The sequence below is a fragment of the Peromyscus maniculatus genome, chromosome 4 (assembly GCF_049852395.1).
Source record: "Peromyscus maniculatus bairdii isolate BWxNUB_F1_BW_parent chromosome 4, HU_Pman_BW_mat_3.1, whole genome shotgun sequence".
Lineage (NCBI taxonomy): Eukaryota > Metazoa > Chordata > Mammalia > Rodentia > Cricetidae > Peromyscus > Peromyscus maniculatus.
In genome coordinates, this window is record NC_134855.1 from 8843506 (window position 1) to 8864291 (window position 20786).

The 20786-nt window shown below is 55.6% G+C and overlaps 1 protein-coding gene across 2 annotated transcripts in view; it reads right to left on the bottom strand.

Annotated features, from left to right (window-relative positions):
• The window catches only part of Hmcn2 (hemicentin 2), a 151675-nt gene that overhangs the window by 65448 nt on the left and 65441 nt on the right, over window positions 1-20786 (bottom strand). Inside the window, exons 23-40 of one of the 2 annotated variants that reach the window (XM_076568964.1) lie at window positions 18544-18671; window positions 16215-16469; window positions 15586-15672; window positions 13591-13785; window positions 12592-12722; window positions 12250-12397; window positions 11412-11538; window positions 10673-10827; window positions 9501-9551; window positions 8977-9255; window positions 7115-7393; window positions 6413-6521; window positions 6086-6255; window positions 4504-4658; window positions 4023-4119; window positions 3378-3473; window positions 2209-2385; window positions 451-608 (exon numbers count right to left, since the gene is read on the bottom strand). In XM_076568964.1, the coding sequence (XP_076425079.1) occupies window positions 451-608; window positions 2209-2385; window positions 3378-3473; window positions 4023-4119; window positions 4504-4658; window positions 6086-6255; window positions 6413-6521; window positions 7115-7393; window positions 8977-9255; window positions 9501-9551; window positions 10673-10827; window positions 11412-11538; window positions 12250-12397; window positions 12592-12722; window positions 13591-13785; window positions 15586-15672; window positions 16215-16469; window positions 18544-18671 (2797 nt within the window). The remainder of the gene's footprint in view (window positions 1-450; window positions 609-2208; window positions 2386-3377; window positions 3474-4022; window positions 4120-4503; window positions 4659-6085; window positions 6256-6412; window positions 6522-7114; window positions 7394-8976; window positions 9256-9500; window positions 9552-10672; window positions 10828-11411; window positions 11539-12249; window positions 12398-12591; window positions 12723-13590; window positions 13786-15585; window positions 15673-16214; window positions 16470-18543; window positions 18672-20786) is intronic. The other variant, XM_016001985.3, reaches the window with a different exon arrangement.

Genomic DNA, 20786 nt, shown 5'->3' on the forward strand with positions numbered 1-20786 from the left:
GCTTCTACCGCCAGAGTGCTGTGACTCCAGGTGTATGTCGGCATGCCTAGCCTATACGAGGCTGTCTATAGAAGGGCTCTGTGGACAGCTACATCCCCAGCCCTTTTCATTACTTCTTTCTGAGGGAGGACTGAGAGAGATCAACATGTAGCCCACACTGGCCTGGAACTCACTATGTTGATTGGCCTGGCCTTGAAGTCATGGTGATCCTCCTGCCTCAGCCTCCTGAGTGCTGGGGTTTGGGCTTGCACATCATAGCTAGCTCTCTTTTTCCTCATTTCAGTGTGGCTACAGAACACTCTAGGCTACATATTCGGCTGGCATGTACCATCGCTTGGTGAGAAGGGACTCGGCCTCTCCCTCACCCTAGGCTCCCAGGGCCTGACCTCTGCAGCCAGTGCCTATGGAACGCAGCAGGAGGTTGCTCCGGGGCCACCCAGTGCTACTGACCTTGAGGCCAGGGGTCCCCTCAGGGGACACAGGGTTTCCATCCTTCAGCCATATCAGCGTAGGGCTGGGGGTGCCCGTGGCGTTACAGGTTAGACGGAAGGGCGTGCCAAGCAGTACTGGGCCCGGCAGGCTGGGTGGCAGGGTGATTTGGGGTGGCACTGCAAAGGGAAGCAGGGGACACAAGCTGGTGACCCTCGGGAACACAGGTGACAAACAAAAACATGGGTGTAGCATCCCGACCCAGGCAGCCATGTCATAGACACTGTGTCAACACGCCGGAGGCTTTACTAATGAGAAACTGAAGCTCAGTTTCTGAGCCTGCCCAAGGCTAATCAGCTAGAATGTTGCTGACGCCACACTCAAACTCAGGCCTCGGGTCAGCAGAAGTGACTTATCATGGGGATCGTATGGGAAGTGAGAGCTGAGGGTCCTCCTGACTCAGATCTCAATCATGACACTGCCATCCTGGGAGAACCACAGCTAAGACCCCACTGTCTCCAGGGGGCTTTCAAGAGCAAAGCTGGTTTTTTCCTCATGGCCCGTGAGACCCAAGTGGTCCAGCTCTAGTTGGCTACCAGCATCACCCCGATTCTTCTCTGTTTGTATGCTCCAGGCATGCCCAGCATTGGTTAATGTTGGCCTCCATGCATGCCATGGCCATTATCATCTTCACCAGAGCAGCTACAACTTCCTGTTTGAGACTCTCATGAGATTGGGCCTCTTGGGGTTTCCTCACTGCAGGAGAAGGTAGGGAAGGCTGCTCCCTCCCTCCAGCTGCACATGGTCTCTGGGGGTGCTAGAGGATGCTAAAGGTGCTATAGGGGGTGGGAGACTGACAGAAGAGGGACTCTGTAGCCTTTGGGGTGCTGATATGTGACTTTTTGTTAATACCTTTATCTGGGGGTCATCCATACTCCTATGAGAAACCCTTCACCCATGATCCTGTAAGCAAAGCCCAATAAACTCATTGGTTACCCAAGCTGGACTTGGGTGGAATCATTCCTGCCGTTGGGGATCTATATGGGATGTATTAATATTTGTTCACATGGCCCTAGGGAAATTCACTCAAAACCCAGCCTCCCTTCATGTTCTCATGTTTCCTACCTCTCTGTAGCTTAGATAGAGGAATATATCAATGATGAGATGAATGGGCACAGGACTGATGGTTAGATATTGCATCAATGATGGATGGGCAGATATTTGTATACATAATTGGAAGACTGGATGGGTGGGTGAATGGATGGACCAAAGTTTGGAATACATGGATGGTTGGATGAATGAATGGACAGTTAATTGTTTATATGAATTAATGAGAGGCTGGATTGCTGGCTAGTGAATGGGTTGGTAGATGAATTAATAGATGAGTGGATGGATGGGTAAATGGTGGTTCAGTGGGTGGGTGGATAAATGGAAGGAATAATTGTTGGGTAGACAGATGGGTAGGGAGATAGGTGGATGGATGGGTACATAGGTGGGTGAGTGGTGTGTGGGTAGATAGTAAATAGATGAATAGATGGAAAAGTAGATGGTAGATGGGTAGATACATAAGTGATGGATGGGAACAAAGGTGGGTGGATGGGTGAATGTAAGGATAGGTGTGTGAATGGTAGATGGCCAGATGCATGGATGTGTAGATGTGGGATGGACAGATGAATGATTGGTAGATAAGCTGAAAAACAAGTGACAAGAGACAGAGGGCTAGACAAATGCAAAGAAAACGAGCATTTTGGCAAGGGCCCTACAGTCCTGGCCACTCACCATTGACCCGTAGGCCGTACTGAAGCCCTGCATTGCCTGCCACATTGGTAGCCACACAGCGGTAGCTCCCTGCATCAGAAAGCTGGGCTCGCTCAATGAGAAGTACTCTCCCATCAGCTGATACTGTCACCCCTCTCTGGGTAGAGATAGGCTGGTGGCCCTTGAACCAGGAGACATCTGAGAGAGAAAAGACATATGCAATCATCCTATCAGCTGCTGACTGTTGGCTGTCGGGGCATTCAGAAAAACTCCCAGAGTGAGCACACGCTTCTTCTAATGCTAGAATACAATCAGCATTCTTAGGAAGGGGAGCACGAACAGAACAGAGCATCACCTCAGGAGACAAGACCAGGAGCTAAGAGGAAGCCCGAGGATGGGGGCAAGTCAGCCAAGGTAAAGAAGAGCCCAAACCAGCCAAGCCCTCTCCTCTTCCCCATAGCTGCTACCCTTACCCAGGAGAGCACAGAGCAGTGGTTCTTAGCCTTCCTAATGCTTCGACCCTTTAGTACAGTTCCTCATGTTGTGGTGACCCTCAACCATAAAAGTATTTTCATTGCTACTTCAAAACTGTAAATTTTGTTATTGTTATGAATCATAATGTAAATATCTGATATGCAGGATACCTGATATGCGATCCTGTGAAAGGGTCATTTGACCCCCAAAGAGGTCGCGGCTCACAAGTTGAGAACCACTGGTGTAGAAGGCAAGAACCCTGGACAGCCTCAAAGGCAAGGGCGGAGCACTATGCCTTCGGCTTCCTCATCTCCAGCCAGGGCCCACCATACCTACCTAGGGGTTCCACAGGAGGTAAGATTTCCTGGGCTCACCCACCCAATACAAGTGACTGTCCTTAGCCATGAGGGGACAGGAAATGGGCCCTCCTCCTGGGACATGGATAAGTTTCACCCTAGCCTGGATGCAGGCGTTCATCCGATTCACTCAAGTGGCCCAGTTCTTTTCCTTCATGCTGACCTGGGAGGACCAGCTGGAGGGGATCCTATTCTTCACCCACAGCCTGGACCAGCCTGGGGATGCTAGAACCCCTGTACAGAACTCTACAGGTTTGTTCCTGACCTTCATACAAACAAAGCTCTGGGCACTTGCAGGCCCCTTCCACAGGGAATGAGGACTGGCTAGAGGGGATTTCTGGCCAAGGGGAGGGGTCTTACCTGGAGGAGGCACACCTGAAGCCAGACACTCCAAGGTCACTGAGGCATTCTCCAGAACCGCCTTGTTGACTGGGCCTGGTTCAATGTTGGGGGGAACTAGGGGGTCACAAGGAGAAACTGTTCTTGGAGGGTGTGAGTTCCAGGCAGCCCCAATCCCAGCCATTTTTTGACTTTTTTCACTTCTTCTAAAGGGTTCTGGCAACAAGGCTCTCACCGTGGACCAGGAAGCTTGTCCTTAGAAAAGCCCCAAACCAGAGCAGGGGCTATGAGCTCTTCACTGAGGTCACACAGGGTTCCTGGCCCACAACCCCAGCCCCATGAAGGAGCCAAAGCTGGCACAGTAGAATCTGGAAACTCAGGCAGCCCTGGAGTAGCCAGACAGGGCTTGTCCACACTTCCAGGGACACATATGAACCCCAAAACATGAATCCAGCCAGCAAGGGAGCCATTAACATGGGCAAGGTGACCCCTGAAAACATTGCAAGGGTCCACTAGCTACTGCTATTCTTCGTCTCAGCTCTGTCTACACTTTGCAAGGTTAAGCACACAGCTGTAAATCTAAAACTCCCACTCCCAGTATCAAGGTCCCTTGAGGTGCCACCAGTCACCCCAGGCCTTGGACCCCAATCAAGCTGCAGTCCTTACCCAGAACCCTTAGTGTTACATCCTTCTTGCTCTCCCCTACCAGGTTGGTGGCCGCACACGTGTAGACACCTTCATCTCTCAGGTCTGCCTTCTCGATCTGGGAGAGAAGGGTCTGGGGATGAGAGGAAGCCATGCAATCCAGGACCAGGCCACAGTCAGTCAGAAGAGGGCAGGATGTGGGAATGGCCTCCACAGGCAGATGCAAGCGTTGCAAGTGAGCCGTGGGCCCAGCACCGACATTCCTGGGCTCCTCTCTTCTCCATGATATCATCTCTGTCTTTTTCCTCTGGTAGCCAAGTTTCTGGGGCCTGGACCAGGCTAAGGGACCCCTCCAATCCCCAGGTGTAGCACCCAAGGGCCTATTCAGTGTGCACCTGCTGAGGGCTCTGTTGTTCCACCCACCTGCAAAGACTCTGCTCAGGGTCTCCAGGACCTCCACAGAGCTGCTGTCTGATAGCCAGCCCTGGGTCTCTAACTGTACCTGAAGTCTGCCCCCTGAGGTTGCCATGGCCACACCATCCTTCCACCAGCGGATGCTCGGGGTCGGCACTCCAGTACCTACACACTGGAGGGTTACAGGCTGCAGGAAAGGGGCTGTGAGGTTCTCACCCCCCAAGATGTGCACTGATGGGAGCTCTGGGCAGGAGAGATGGAGAGAGCCTGAGTCAGGCTCAAGAGGCCTCTAGTGGGTACCCAGTAACTCCTTAAATGGCTACAAGTCAAAGTGTGGCTTTGAAGGTCTGGTCAAAGGAATGGCTTCTCGAACCCCTGCTCCTCAAACATCTGGGTAAGGGAAGGAACTCCCCACAGAGAGCCAACACAACAGTGCTTTCCCTTTGGAAGTTTTCCCAATCCATGCATCCACAGGTCCATCTATTCATCCATCCATCCATCCATCCATCCATCCATCCATCCATCCATCCATGCATCAAACCATCCACCCACACATTCACCCATCCATTCATCCAACCATCCATCCATCCATCCATCCATCCATCCATCCATCCATCCATCCATCCATATATGCATCCAACCATCCACCCACACATCCATCCATCTACCTATCTATTCATCCAACCATCCATCCATCCATTCATCCATCTGTCCATCTATGCATCCACCCACCATCCACACATCCACCCAACCATTCATCCAACCACATATCCATCCATCCATCCATCCATCCATCCATTCATCCATCCATTCATCCACCCATCCACCCATCCATCCACACACCCTCCACCCACCAATCCATTCATCTATCTGTCCATACACCCACTGATTCATCTACCTATCTATCCACATACTCATCTACTTATCCATTCATCTACCTGTCCATCCATTTATCTACCTACTCATCCACTTCCCCATCCATCTAGTCCATGCATTCAGCAACTTAACTATCCATCCATCCATCTTGCTATCTGCCTAACTGCCTATCCATGCATCCAATCAGCCATCCATCCAGTTATCCATTCTATTCATCCATCTACTTATCCACATGTGTCCATAAGAGTATTACATATCCATTCTATGACCATAACTGACGTAGGCCCCACATAAAATAAGAGACCACCATGCTGCCCTTTTGGAGGTCTCAGAGCTGGTGTGGAGAAGGACAGTTACCCAATCCACTCCAGAGAAGTAGGGTGGTAGGCAGTAGCCATGAGAGACTGAACAGTGAGGATAAAGTGTGGTGCAATCAAGAAGGCTTCTTGGAAGAAAGAGCAGACCTGAAAAACAGGAGCTAGGCAAACTGAGAAGAGAGACAGTGGTGTGTATCAAAGATTTAAATGCAGTTAGATGTGCTCATCAGGATGAGAGTGAGCGGAGGCAGGGGAAGGGAAGTCCCCAGGCAATTGGACAGGATAGATGATAAGTGTGATGAGCAACTAAGACAAGCCTCTCCCATCCATGTCTTTGGAAGTCCAGCCTAGAAGTCTACACAGAGGAGACAGGTCCCATGTCATTCCCAGGCCTGCTGTGGCCTCCAGCTCCCCTACCCCCATCATTTCAGGTTGCCCACTGCCCCAGAGCCCCCAGAGCCCCAGACACCCGCTCACCATGCACAGAGACCTCCACCTCAGCCCCAGATGTCCCTGCCTCATTGGTGGCCTGGCAGGCAAAGAGGCCCGAGTGGCCCAGCTCCACGTGGCTGATGCGCAATATAGTCCCCTGTGAGGCCAGGTGCACTCCAGCAAGCTCCTCGGCCGGGCGGCCATTCTGCAGCCACCTGATAGGTGGAGAGGGGGTAAGGTCACCTTGAAGCCTCCCTTCCATGGCTTCATGACCACATTTACATCCCGAGGAGCAGGAATGGCTTCCCTGTCACCCTCTCTCACCACAGCCCACATTCTGCCTGCCCCCACCTTGGCCAGTTCTGTACATACTGGATGGTAGGCACCGGAGACCCTGATGCCTGGCATGGAAGATCTAGAGACTGTCCCACGATGGCAGTCACCTGGCTCATGCCTTCAGCCACCAGCAGCTGTGGGGGCACTGTGGGCAGGACATGCTGCTGGATGGTTGGAGCTCATCCTGGCCTTAAGTGCCCCCAAGGCCCCAGTCCCCACAGCCTTCTAGTCTCCCCTCAAGTGCTCCCCCAGGAGGCCTTCCAGGGCCACGGAAGGCCTTGAGAGGGGCTCTATGGCCTCCCCAGAGACCATTTATCTCGTGTCTGTCCTCAGCTAGACTAAGGACCGGGAGCCCTGTCCGCCTTGTAGTCTGCTCTCTATCTCATGTCCCAGAGGGCCACAGAGAGTCTCGTCTGGGAAGGTAGAAAATGAGTGTCAGCTGAGCAGGACTCGAACCCACTCCCAGGTTGGGGGCTCAGACAGGCTCTTGGGCATGCCCATCCTGTGGACAGAGGGCAGAGCACCATCCTTCCTGGGCAGTCCAGGGCTGTGGGAAGGAGTGAGGATCAGAGCTCCCTCACTCAACCTTGCCTCTCCCACCACATCTTCCCAAACCAGGTCTCACTGTTCACCTGTGGCACACAGGGAGAGGGCACACGTGCTTCTCTGCCACCCTCCACCTCCTCTGGGGCTAAGCACGGAGTGGGCACGGGAGGGGACCTATCACAGCGGGCTCACCCTGCACCTCCACCGAGTACTGCAGCACAGCCTCCCCGGCAGGGCTGCTGGCCACGCAGCTGTAGAGACCACCAGACGCCTCTCCTGGGTTCTCCAGCTGCAGGACACCACCTGCCTCCAGCCAGGTCCCATTGCTGTCCACCAATGGCAGCCCTTCGTGCTGCCAGGAGATGGTGGGGGGTGGATGGCCTCTGGCCACACACTCCAGTGCCACGGGCTTCCCAGCCATGGCCTGCACCAGGTACGGCCCTCCGTCAGCACCCTCAATGGTGGGTGAAACTAGGGAAGAGACAGGGGTGTCTCAGGGATCAGTGGTTGTAGCTTTGCTCCCCAGCCTCATCCTATTAGCTGGGTCTTGCTCAGACACAGTCTCTTCCAGCCAGCCTCTCTCAGACCCTCGCTGGAAGAACCTCATCTATCTCAGCTCCTGGAGGCCCCTCCCCATCCCCTGCTTATATCTCTTCTGCTCCCACTACCACCCGGAAAGCTTGTCATCAGAACACCAGCCTGTCTACTGAACAGGGATGGGTCTCCAGGACTCCAGACTAGGCCGCTATCCCTGGAAGTCTCCTCACCCCTAGGGAGAGACAGCAGATGGCTAAGGCAGATCTGGGCCAAGATGGTACGATCTGGGGGCTCCTGACACTTGAAGTGTGCTCAGAGATCATTGCAGCCAAGCCAAGGGGTGTGTTGGGGGCCACGTCCCTCGGCCCCCGAGTTGCAGAGCAGAGAGGATCACCAGCAGATGATCCTGTGCCATCATGAACTTCATGATGCTTCAAACCTCATTAGAGCCCCGAGGATCTTGGAGAAGATGATGGACATGCAGTTTTCATTCTACTCCAGAGGTGTCGGAGCCTCACGGAGCCCCTGGTGGCAGATGCTGCAGTGGGCCCCACCCCTTCCTCAGCTCACCGCCTCCAGACTCCAGCACCCAAGCTCTTTGCACCTATGTGGTCAAAGCTCCCTTGCTGACTCTTCACCAGGGGCCAAATGGCTCCTGTTGACCCTGTCCTGTTCCCCGACTCCCCAAAGCACCTCACTCTGCCTTACCCAGGCTCACCCTAATCCTTTCTCAAGAGTGCTCCCTATTTTCCTTCCTTCCTTCCTTCCTTCCTTCCTTCCTTCCTTCCTTCCTTCCTTCCTTCCTTCCTTCCTTCCTTCCCTCTTCCTTCTTTTTTTTTTTTTTTTTTTTTTTGAGAAAGGGTTTCACCATGTAACAGCCCAAATTGTCCTAGAACTCAATCTGTAGCCCAGGCTGGCCTCAAACTCACAGAGATCCACCTGCCTCTGCCTCCTGAGTGCTGGGATTAAAGGTGTGTGTCACCATCATCCGGCAAGTGTTCCCAACTTTTTTTCCGAGCCCACTGGTCATGATTGCCAATTCATAGATGTGACATCAGACCCTCCCAGGGAGGGGGACAGGGCCCATGCGTCCCTGAGGTATGAGCTGGCAAGCTTCTTCATCCCTTGGGAACACAGGAGGCCAAATGCTTTCTTCAGATGGTTCTACTGCGCATGAGCCACGGGCCATGAGTCTTGCTCTAAGTCCTAAGCTACACACAGTTTAAGTGGGGATCTTCACACCACCCTGGGAAGTTCATTGTGGAGGGGAGCCTCACAGTCCTCCAGGGGAGTTAGACTCTGCATAGACTCCCACCTAGGCCCTGCCTCTGACTCAGTTTCCTCATCTGTGCAGGAAAGGCAAGGCAGAGGGCTGAAATGAACCCCATACTTGAATCACTTCATTTGTCTTTGAATACTCAAAGTGGCCACCCCTCATTGACCCTCAGGGACAGGCAGAGGTCACCTCACACTGTCCACACCAGCTGCCCACAGCTACGAGCCCCCCGGCTGCTCACCATACACCTCCAGCCTGGTGGATTTCTTGGTGAGCCCCGCAGGGTTGCTGGCCTGGCAGGTATAGAGGCCAGCGTCGGAGCGCTGGGCCTTTACCAGCTGGAGCTGCCGGCCACCCTTGCTGTAAACCACTTCCGGGCTGGGGGCCAGCAGGTTCCCATCCTTGTGCCAGACGATGTCAGGGGCTGGCGTTCCTCGGGCCTCACAAAGGAGCTGCGCTGTGTGGCCCTCCAGGACGGTCACCTCCCCCGTCTCATTAGAGCCCCAGATAGTGGGAGGTGCTGGGGACAGAGAGGAACATGAGGGTGGTCACAGATGAACCGAGTCAGTCCCTGGTGTCCCTTGAACGGCATGCACACAGTACAGGCTTCTACTCTAAGGACTGGCAGGCATGAGGGCTGGGGGAGGGTTTGGGACACAGACAGAAGAGGCCAGTTCAGGGACATGCCGGTGTGGGGCGCAAGCCCAGTCACTGTGGGTAGGGATGGTGCAGGTGGGGAGAGGGACCACAGTGCCTCTAACTCACTGTATGACCTGGGGTAGGTCCTGTCCCCTCTCTGGGTCTCGGGGTCCCCATCTGTGGAGGAACTTGATCAGGGCTTCCCTAGGGCAGGGCACTCACAACTGGTACCCAGGATGATGGCCGAGGCACATGGATACAGCGTGAGATCACCCTGCCTCCCAGAACCATGCCCTCCTAACCATGTCCCTTGATGGCAGTGAGAAAAGACTCCATGTGAGGCCACCGTGTCACCAGCCTGTCCATCCCTTCTACTCAACTCTCATTTTAAGATTTATTTTATTACTGGGCTGGGGTGGTGCACACCTTTACTCCCAGCACTCGGGAAGCAGAACCAGGCGGATCTCTGTGAGTTCAAGGCCAGCCTGGTCTACAGAGTGAGTTCCAGGACAGGCTACACAGAGAACCATCCCCAAAAGATTTTGTTTACTTGTGTATGAGGATGTGGAGATGTTGTATACACACACACACACACACACACACACACACACACACACACACACACACACGTTCAAATGGTTGTGAACACGTGCATGTGGGTGCACACACACACAAAGGTCAGAGTTGACATCCGGTGTCTTCCTCTATTACACTCTGCCCCTTACTTTTTGTGACACCATCCTGGAGGGCCACACAGCACGGGCACGTGGCCACCGTGTCTGGAGTTATACATGGGTGCTGGGATTCAGACTCAGGCTCACGTGCTCATGGGGCAAGTGTCTAACCACTGAGCCTGCTCCCCGAGCGCTCAACCCCGCTGTTAGCACAGAGTACGGACGCAGGCTAAGTGCCCACTGAGTGGCTTAGGGCAGCTCTCTGGATGTGTTCGTTGGTGCTGTTCTGTATACTCAGGGCTTCCTACATGCCAGGCAAGGGATTCCCCCACCGAGCCATGCCCCAGGCCCTGGGTGTACCAGTTCTTCCTGTTCCTTCCAGCTGACACCGGCTTCCCACTTATACTGAAGCACTAAACTGCCTTATGATTGTTCCCATGTAAACAAGAGCAACTGATGTAAGGGGAAAATCAAAGAAATCATCCTCCAACACACATTAGAAGCAGTGAGTGTGTGAAGTGGTAGTTTGGGGCAAATGTGGGCCCACGGGCCCTTGGCTCCTGTTAACGCCCTTGCCTCCCCTCCCAGGTAGCATCGGGAGGGCTCAGGAGGCACTGAACTCACAGTAGATGCTGAGCTGAAAATCCTTGGCCTGCTGGCCGGCTGGGCTGAAGGCAACACACTGGTACCGCCCTTCGTCACCCAGGTGACTGCTGATAATTCTGAGAACCTGGCCATCCTCCTGGAGCAGGGTGTGAGGGTCCCCTGGCAGGATGGACCTGGAGAGAAGCCACTGGTCAGGCCAGGGTATCTGCAGGGTAGCTGCTCAGAGGGACTGCAGCTTATGATAAGAATGGCGTTCCCCGGATGCCCACGAGAGGACGAACAGCATGTGGGCCTCCATTCTGTGGAGTATTAGCCCTAAAAAGAAGCGAGTTCCTGACACTGGCTGCAAAGGGATCACATCTCCAGAACATTCTGCTAAATGAAGGGACCAGACCTCAAGAGCATGCATCGTCTGACTCTGCTCATAGGAGTTTTCGGGTTTGGGGGATATCAGAGTGTTCTGGAATCAGATGGTGGCCACAGTTGTATAGTCCTGCGAATTCAACAGCTGCTTTTAAATAGTTAATTGTACATTATGTAGTTTTTCCATGGGCCTCTGATTCCCAGAATGAGAGAATTAGAGTTGATAGCAAGATTTTACCAGAGTGAGAGCAGGGTCTCCTGGCAATCGCCCACTGGTGACACCGACGCTGCCCTCCACCCGATGCTGGGTGGCACACACCACACCTACTGGGCACTCTCAGGCTTCCCCACCCCCACCCCCAGCCCCACACAATCCACAGAGAGGGTCACTCACTGCCCATCCTTGGTCCACTCCACCTGGGGTGTGGGGACCCCCGAGGTCTGACACTCCAGTTCCACATCAGCACCAGCCAGGCCCAGCACCTCCTGAGCGGTCCCAGCTCCCAGCAAGGAAGGAGGGACTGGGGGTGGGGAGGGAGGGAGAGAGGCGACGGCTCAGACTCCACACCCCCGGCTGACCACAGGACCTTTGTCCATGAAGGTCCCCTGGCCTGCACACCCTACCCACCAGAGAAGCTCCCCGATGCTGCTGGATGAGCCCTTGCCCTGAGTTATCAGCAGCATGGACTGCCGCTGTGTGGCACCATTGTGTGGTGGTTGATCTTGTCAACTAGATGAGATTTCGAACCCACTGATTTGGAAACAAATCTCTGACTGTGTCTGTGAGGGATTTTCTGGATTGGGTTAATTGAGGGAGGAAGACACACCCTAAATGTGGGTGGCACCTCCTCACAGGCTGGGGTCCTGGGCTGCATAAAAAGTAGAAAGCGAGCTGAGCACCAGCATTCACCTCTCCCTGCTTCCTGACTGTGCCTGGGACGGACCAGCCGCCTCACACTCACTGCTCTGACGCCCCCGTCATTGTGGTGGACTCTACCTTTGAACTGTGGGCCCAGATAAGCCCTTTGCCCCTTAAATGGCTTTCGCCAGATATTGTGATAACCAGGACTGCCTGGTAGTCACTGCCGTTAACCACGTGGCTGTCCTCTGTGTGGATGCTCTGTAGGCTCCTGAGGATAGGGTCTAGGTCTGTGGCGGCTCCTCTCTGTGCGCCTTGCTCTCTGCTGACACCTGACACGTGCTTGGGAATTCGGGACACGGTCCTCACTCACTGAACACAGCAAGATTGAAGTCCCGCTGGGCGCTGCCCGCCTGGTTCTCAGCCCGGCAGGTATAGAGGCCAGAGTCACTCTCTTGGATCCTGGGGAAGTGGAGGGACCGGGCGCCATCCAGGAGGCGATGGTCACCAGCCTCTGGGATCTGAGGACAAGGGGCCAGAGGGAACAGAGGCCGGTGGAGCTGTTTGGTGACCCCAGAGGTCTCAATCCACCAAGAGGACTCCCAGGAAGTCCTTTCAGGACCACAGTCCCCCACTGCCCCTGCACCCAGGCATCCCCAAAGACATGTCACACATAGACGCCCCCCCCATCCCAGCCTCCTCTGGAGACACCCACCAGCTGCCCCTCCTTGAGCCACACCACCTCGGGGACTGGGAAGCCGTTTGTGTCACACTCCAGCGTCAGAGGCTGCCCGGCCAGGCCTGACACGTTGGTCACGCGCCCTTCTTCCCGGATGCTGGGGGGCACTTGGGGAGCAAGGAGAAGCAGAAGAGTGGCCGATCTCGTTAGCTATGACAGGCCACCCACATCCTGCTCCATCCCCAGGTCCTCAGGCCTGTCATCAGCCTGTCCCTGGGACCCCTGAAGACCCATCTGCTTTCATCTATCCTGGTCCCCGATCTGACCACAAGGGCACTACACATCCCACATGGTCACAGCAGCGTCACACAGGGACCAGAACAGCCCCTCCCCCGCTGCCAACAGCTACCTTACGCTGACACCCAGTCTGAGAGGCGGGATTCCTGGACACATCCGGTTCTACCTGCAACCAGGTGTCATATCCCGGGAGGCCCTTGAGTGGGAATCGCTAAAGGTCGGCCCAGGTGGGTCAACCTCTCAGGGAAGACATTCTTTGACAAACTGGGGACACAAGGTGGTCAAGAGTGCTGTTCAACCTGAGAGGTCCGGCTCACCCCGGCAGCAGGGAGCGCTCCCAGCCTGCCCTGCCCTTGTGGAGACCCAGCTAGTTGGAGGCCCCCAACTCTGCCCTGGGCACCCTGTCTGCAGGGGTAGGAGCTCTTGGCGGTGGTGGCCCAAAAGAAAAGGCCTGGTGCGAAACTCCGGTCCTCAGGGTTGCCACAGCAAGCGGCTTACTGAGTGCGCGCTCACCTCAGATCTCGACCTGCTGACTCACCTCAGAGGCCTACACTGTCCCCGTAGATGCACCTGGTGAAACGGGGTGCCCCATGCAACCCTCAAGCCCCAGTCTTTCCTGGCCTCTGGGAGGCGGAGATCACTTGTTTGGGCCTTGGGGTCTGGGCATCATTTTGGATCCCCATGTGGAAGATGGATACAAGCCTGTCCCCAGCCTCCATCTCTAGGGCCTCAGCTTACCATAGACCACCAGCTTGGCTCTCCTGGATGCAGAGCCCACCTCATTGGTGGCCTGGCACTCATACTCTCCACTGTCCGCGAGCGAGACTGAGGACAGGAACAGGGACCCTTCATCCAGCACTGACACATCTGCCCGGCCACTCAGGGGCTCTGAGGATGGGCCCCTCCGCCATGTGATTTGTGGCTTCGGTGTCCCTGGCAGGGTATGCAGAATTGTCAGGCAAAATATCGGACACTGCCCCTCCATGCCAGCACCGTCCCCTCATGTGACCCCTCTGCACATGTCGCTGACCTTCATGGTGGGTGGTCTCAGGCTCTATGTCACCCCCAGGTCAGGAGGAGGAGTGGTCTCAGATAGGCAGTATTTGTCCCCTGTCCCCACACAATATTGAGCATCCATAGGTACACGGACAGACCCGTTTTCTGATTCTCAGGGAGGCCCGGGGTATGCCTCCCACACACCCACTGCCAGCCCTGAGCTCTCCTCTCCCTGCCAGCTCCGACTTTCAAACATTCCACAGAACATTCTGTCAACTAGCTTTTCTTGCTCAGTGTCTTCCCCCATGAGGATCAGGGTCTTCACTGTTCCCTGCTGTGCCCAAGCCAACAGCACACCCACATACTGGGAACTGTGTGAATGAACAAGTCTTCTGTGCTCAGCCTGCTGCCCTGGGCCACCGGAGTTGGGCACAGGCAGTGGGTGAGGTTGACTCTACCTGTCCTGTCCCTCCCTCCACAGCGTGACCAAACTTGGGGCAGCCACGCTCTGGCCACACACCCCAGGCCTGGAGGAGAGGCGATGATGTCCCTGAATATCCCAAGGGCTTCCCTGTGCCTGGCTCCGGTGCCGTGCCCTTCAGCACTCAGACCCAGAGCCCACTGCTCTCCGCTCTTGGAAAGGGGTGGACCAGCCCAGAAAGGATGCCTTACAGAGGGACTTGGGTGAGGCTGGTGACACCAAAGTCTGGCTCTGATGGTTCAAGGATGAATGTGGGAGAGACGAGTGGACCACACTGTGGGACAGCTTGAATGTAGGTAGAAGGCTCAGTTTGGTGTCTTGCCCATGGCTGTTGCTGCCTGCTGTTTCTAGAGTGCAACACTAGGTGGCACTATGATCGAGCCCCCCTCCTGCCTGCCTCTCTAGTGCTGTTCAGGGATCTCACAGGTGCCCTGCTGCTGGAGATGGAGTTGCTGAGGCCAGGGGATGCTTTGCAGGCTCCTGCTGGCTTCTCTACCCACCTCTTGCTCCACAGATTCTCAGCCTGGGGGAACACTGACCAAGAATGATGGAGATGGCTCTTTGCACCCACCAGTCACAGACAAGACCAAAAAGGTGGGTCACTGGGACAGTGAGGTCTGGTGGGTGGTGTGGAACATGCTTCACCTCCTGAGTGCCAGGCATGGGTATGGGAGCTATGATTCACACCTCCTGCCTTGAGACCTCACGGCCGAGTCACTGTAAGGGACGGATGTGCCCCTGCCATGTAAATGAGGAGGCTGTGGCTCAAGAGGAATGTAAATATCCAGGACAAAGCTGGATCTGCCTGGACAGCTGACCCTGAGGTGGCAAGCTGGACCCTCAGCTGCATTGCCATCCCAAAGCAAACCCAGAAAAGGATGCCTTGCTTGGGAACACTGTGAGGAAGTATGGGGAAACATGGTAACCCCATAGTCTCAATTCAAAAGGTCCCAAGAGCTGCCCTTAGCCACAGCTGTCACTTTCCCAGACTCCGAGGACTATGGGGATGCATAGGCAGGCTGACTGGAGGTCAAACCAGACCATACTGAGTCACATACTGGCTGTGTGTCCTTACGTAAATTGCTTAACCTCTCTGGGGCAGGGCATCCCTAACGGCAATATCCATCCTATAGAATTGTCATTGTGATTCCATAAACCCCATCCATAACCCAAGGAGGTCACCATATATGGTGGCGAAGTTCCTGGAACCCAGGCCAGCCCTTGCTTCCCTAGCCCCACCCTGGGCTCAACCTCACCTCGGGCGGGGCACGGCAGACTGGCATTCTCTCCAGCCACTCGCTCCAGCAGGCCTCTGGTCTCGTCAACCCCCCAGTGTGGTGGCTCTGTGGGAGGTAGTGAGGCCATGTCCATAACCCTCAGGTCTAGCATTCCCTTCCAGCAGGAGCTGAGAAGATGGGGTCTCCTCCCAGAACCCCAGTCCCCAGCCTCCCAGGGAGGCTAGCATCAGAGGCTGGGCCTGTGCCTCAAACACAAGAGGTGTAGTAAGTAGGGTCATGGCAGTGCCTTCCAACAGTGTCTTGTTTCCAGTTCCCAACAGTGAAAATGTTAGTATTGATCCAGAATATTCTGTGGCCTTGCCTATTACTGGATCACCTTGCAGGTGAAAAAATGGCCTGAGTTGTCCATGTGGTAAACGAGAGCTGAGTCAGACACCTGATCCCTGACCACAGTCCCACGGGGACGTCGCACAAGGCCCCTAGGGTCACAGGCCACAGGTCATCTGGGCAAATCAGGGAGCCTGCACCGTGCCTCTGAGGACCTACTGCTCAGAACTGGACAAGCAGAGTCCAGAACACCGCAGCGGTGTGGGTGGTGGCGGCAGGAGGTAAGCTGTGGTGGTCCCGTTCAGGGCTCAGGGACTTACCCAGCACACGGAGCTGCAGGTCCCAGGTGTCGGTGCCGGCGCTGCTGGAGGCTTCACAGCGGTACAGGCCGGCATCGGAGGTCTGGACAGCAGCAAAGTGGACAGAGCCCTGGGGTCCCTCACCCCTCAGGGCCACCCCATCCTTGAACCAGTTCAGCTGGGGTTCTGGGTTGCCCTCAGCCACGCAGTTCAAATCAAGGGCTTCCCCCGCCAGCACCTTCAGGACCCGAGGGCCAGGCTGCACCTGAGGGGGAACTGGCAGGGTTCCAGGGATGGGCATCAAGGTAGGCTACCTGGTTAGGGGTCCCAGAGCCCCAGCAATGCTACAACCCTGTTACCAGCAAGCAGCAAAATCATCACAGGGGATGGGGAGACCTGAGGCAGACATTCCTCGTTACCCAAGGAAGAGCTATGGACCATATAGCCCTTCCCCACCCCCCGAAAGAGCAGAATCCAGCTTCCACCTGGACACCTGAATGCACTCAATGCATTTGTCCCCTACCTCCACCAATGTGCCCCGTGCCACTTGAGAAGTGCCATCTGGTCTACCCCAGTGTAGTGGGCATATGGGGAAACTGAGGCACTGAGGTCAGGACTGACTCAGAATGGCCCAGTCAGGTTGGAGTGGCACTCGGAGTACCTACATAATCCCAGCTCTGCTCCCTGCCTACACTGTGGTACCTGGCACCAGCTGGGCCTCAGTTTCCCTTTCACAGAGGGGGAGGTAGCACCCACTCCCATTGCCCCTCTCCCCCAGCCACACCTGTGGGCTGTGTTTGTCTTTTCCTACACTCCACTCTGTGAATCCTCCTGCAGGGTGGAGAACGTCACACCCAGTTTGAAGATGGGGAAACTGAGGCTTATACAGCTTTGCCTCCTCTTCTGGATGCAAAGAGTTGGAGATCACAGCCCTGGGTCTGTGTGTCTGAGAGTTCAGGCTGCTTCCAGAACATCCACAGAGCCCGGGCCACACTGCTCTTTTGGGCCACCAGGCAAGCTGAGGAACCCTGACATTGTCCCCATTTCTAAGACACAGTCAAAGATAAGCCCAGGCGTTGGAAACGAGCCCATGACCCGCTGCCTGGCAGTGCTTGGAAGGGGTGCAGGAGCATGGACTCGCCCACGCCACAACCACTATGCCATGCCCACCGTCTTTGCCATACCCCAGTCTACACCGTTCTGAGCACTTGACTAATAATGCGTCCCTTCTGTTGACTACAGGTTGGGCATGATTGTGGCCCCACTTCACAAGGTTCAGAGAGATCGAGTGACTGGCCTAAGGCCACACAGCAAGCTGGCAGCAACGTCGATTGAGATTCAAACCCTGCTACGCTGTTTCCAGATCTGCCTTTCACTCCCACCCCCACGTTCCTCTCACTTGCTAGGGCACATCTGTTCTTTCCATCCCCAGCCCAGGCCTCAGCCTATCTGTCTGTAAAATGGGATGCTGGTGTGGACAGGGCTGGCACGCATCTGTGAAGGGTGGGGGACGCTTGGCTGTGAGGGCCGATGATGTGTCTAGCCACCGAGTTGGAGTGTGAAGGACACAAATGAGGGAACACTTGCAGCTGTTCCCATTACCCACAGACTTTGAACGTGGATGTCAAGTCATGACCAACAATGTGTACCATTCATTATCTTTCCATCCTTCCCTCACGGGCCCCATGAGGGTAACAGGTGAACTGGGCCATGCCTGGTCCTGTCTTAGGGTCTCCTCAGGGCGCTGGTGTGTGACTGGTATGGGGTGACTTCTTTTGAATGGGGCCATTCCAGGGACCCCTAATGTGCTGGGGACCAGCCTCACAGTGGGTGCAAATTTAGACCTTGGCCACAGAGTCGGGCCTGCTGTGGTGCCTGAGAAACTGGAGCCTCCACAAACGTCAGCAGGCCTGTTCCAGGTGGGCAGCTTGCTGAAGCAGAGTGGGTTAGAAAGGGTCTCTTTACGGAGCCTCGGGGGCTCCTGGCAGGAAGAACCCTAACCCCCAGGAGCCTTTGCAAAGCTAGAGCTGGCCTCCCACGTTATGTGACTCCAAGTGGACAGAAGGCCGTGGGATCACTGCTCCTTATGTGTCCCTACTCATGGTCCCCACCGGGCCCTGTTCTTCGTGGGCCTCTTTAACAGCCTCCCCAGGCCCAGAGACAGGAAGAGGGATGCCTGCTCTGGCACTGTGGAGCCTGAGAGAAAGTAGAGGAACAGACAGGGCATGGAGATCATGGATGGAGTGAGGGACGGCCTCCAGTGGGCCCCTACCTTGAACCCTGAGGATGGAGTGGTGAGGCGTGGCCCTACCTTGAACCCTGAGGATGGAGTGGCGAGACGTGACCCTACCTTGAACCCTGAGAATGTAGTGGCGAGATGTGGCTCCTGCTGGGTTGCTGGCTGTGCACTCATAGTGGCCATTGTCGCCCACCTGGGTCTGTGTCAGGTGCAGGGAGCCTGATGGGAGGAGGTCATGCCTGTGGGAGGGAGGAACACCAGTGAGATCTCATTCCACCCTGGACAGAGAAAGGCTTGAAGATCCACCGCCAAGGATCCTGCTGCCTCCCGCAGGCAGCCTTCCCAGACTGAGGTAGCATCTACCGTCGGGACTTGACTCCAGCCCCTGCCCTGCCTCCCACAGCCTTGGCCAGGCCCTCTCAGTGTAGCAGATGAAGAGAGGTGGGTGGGTCCCAGTCCACACTCCCAGCCTACTTAGCTGTGTGACCCAGGGCATAAACTGTTCCCTCTCCCGGTTTCCATTTCCTCATCTGTAGAATGGGCCTGCATCCCTGGGGCTCTGGCACAGCACTCCCATCCATGCCCCACTGCAGCTGATGGCAGTGCCCCTTGTCCTCAGCACATCTGTTTGTCAGGAGGCTAGAGTCCCCCTGCTTCCAGAGAAAAGCCCACTAGCCCTAAGTCCTCAGTGTCTGATCCCCAGGCTCTCCTGAGCTCAAATCCAGGGTCTCTTGGGGAGTTACTGTCCGGAGGCATCTTGGAGATCCATGAGAAGAAACTTTGCAGACCTCCCCCCAGCTCTGGCCCACCTTACCAGTCCCTCCCCACAAGGTCACAGGACCCTAGCCAGGCTCCAGCAGCTGGGATGGACCCCAAGGGGCTCTGCAGACATGATGTCAACTCCATATGTGTTGGCTCCAAGGGATGGCGGCTGCAGCCTGTGGCCCTGACTAGCCTAGGAACAAGCATCCAGACCAGGGGTGGAGGACCCCAGGGTCAACTGTCAACCTAGAGCTGGTCTGAGCTCTTCAGATGGCCTTCAGCCTGGTTCCCCATCCCCTTGCTGCTGGGACCAAGCATCCGCCTCTGCAAAATGGCATCACAGGGCCCCTGGTGGGATCCCTGGGAGCCAGCCCTACAGCCCCCACCTCCCTCCACGCAGCTGCCAGGGTGCATGGTTTCCAACCCCACCCAGGCTGTCAGCACTGGTTTTGCCTCTATCCACCCATCGGTGAAGCGAAGTGATAACCCCTCTCTCTATCCAGAACCTTCTAGCTTGTCCGTGTATTCAGCAAGCATTGTACACAGCTCTGGATGACATGTAAGTCAACAGCAAGTACTCAACCAACTGATCTACATTCCAGGCCCCCAGCACCCTGTCTTTCTTATAACCAATCACAGGTCATTTCCTGCAGAAGTTGGCACGGGCGTGGGGTGGGATGCTCACTATCATAAGGAAGAAATGAAGGACTGTAGATCCATGGTTCAGATAAGCAAACTGACACTGGCAGGGGCTGAGGGCACCTGGGCTGCCCAGAAGAGTGGGTGCTTGCTTGGGTGCCGGGGTGGCCAGGGAACTCAAGCATGCTGCCATGGCCTGGAGTGATCTATGCAAAGCATCCCCCTCATCCCTCATCATCCTCATCCCAGGCCCTGTCAAACCCCCCAGAGCTCAGGCTCAACCCACTCTTGCTGCTCTGTGCCTGCCGGGATACACCTGTTCTCCTCCTTTATGCAGACACCACTTCCTCCAAGAAGGCTGCCTTCATGCCCTAGACCGGCAAGCCCATCCTGTGGTCTCTCATGGCTCTACCCAGCTTGTGACACCAGGATCCTGTCTGTCAGAGGCTCCAATGGGAGACCCTTATTATCACCGACCCAACTCAGACCCTGCACAGAGCAATGCCTTTATGGTGATCCAGCTTGAGCTTCCTACTAGGCTCAGAGAAAAGGTAAAGCCACTGTCCTGGGTCTGGGTCTGGGTCTGGGTCTGGGTCTGGCTGGACATGACTGGGAGGTTTTGGAAGGGAATTCCAGGAAGTTTCCACCTGCCCTTCCCCCATCAGCCCTCCCTGCACCTTCCCAGAGGCTCAGGAGGGAAGCCCTGGCCAGGGAAGGGAGGATGTGCACAGGATGCCAGACTCTTCAAGCCACGAGCTGCTGGGGATGGGGACTCCATCAATAGGAGGGCTTCTTCAAGGCTCTGCAGCCAGATGGCTCCTCACAGCACCCAAGGGAGCACTTGGACTCAAGGGGAGTTTCCTGTTTATTATGTCCATCTGGCTGGGGCCTTACAGTCCGTGGCCAGGCATACACACACGTCAGAACGCTGGGCTGGGGGGCCTGCAAAGAGC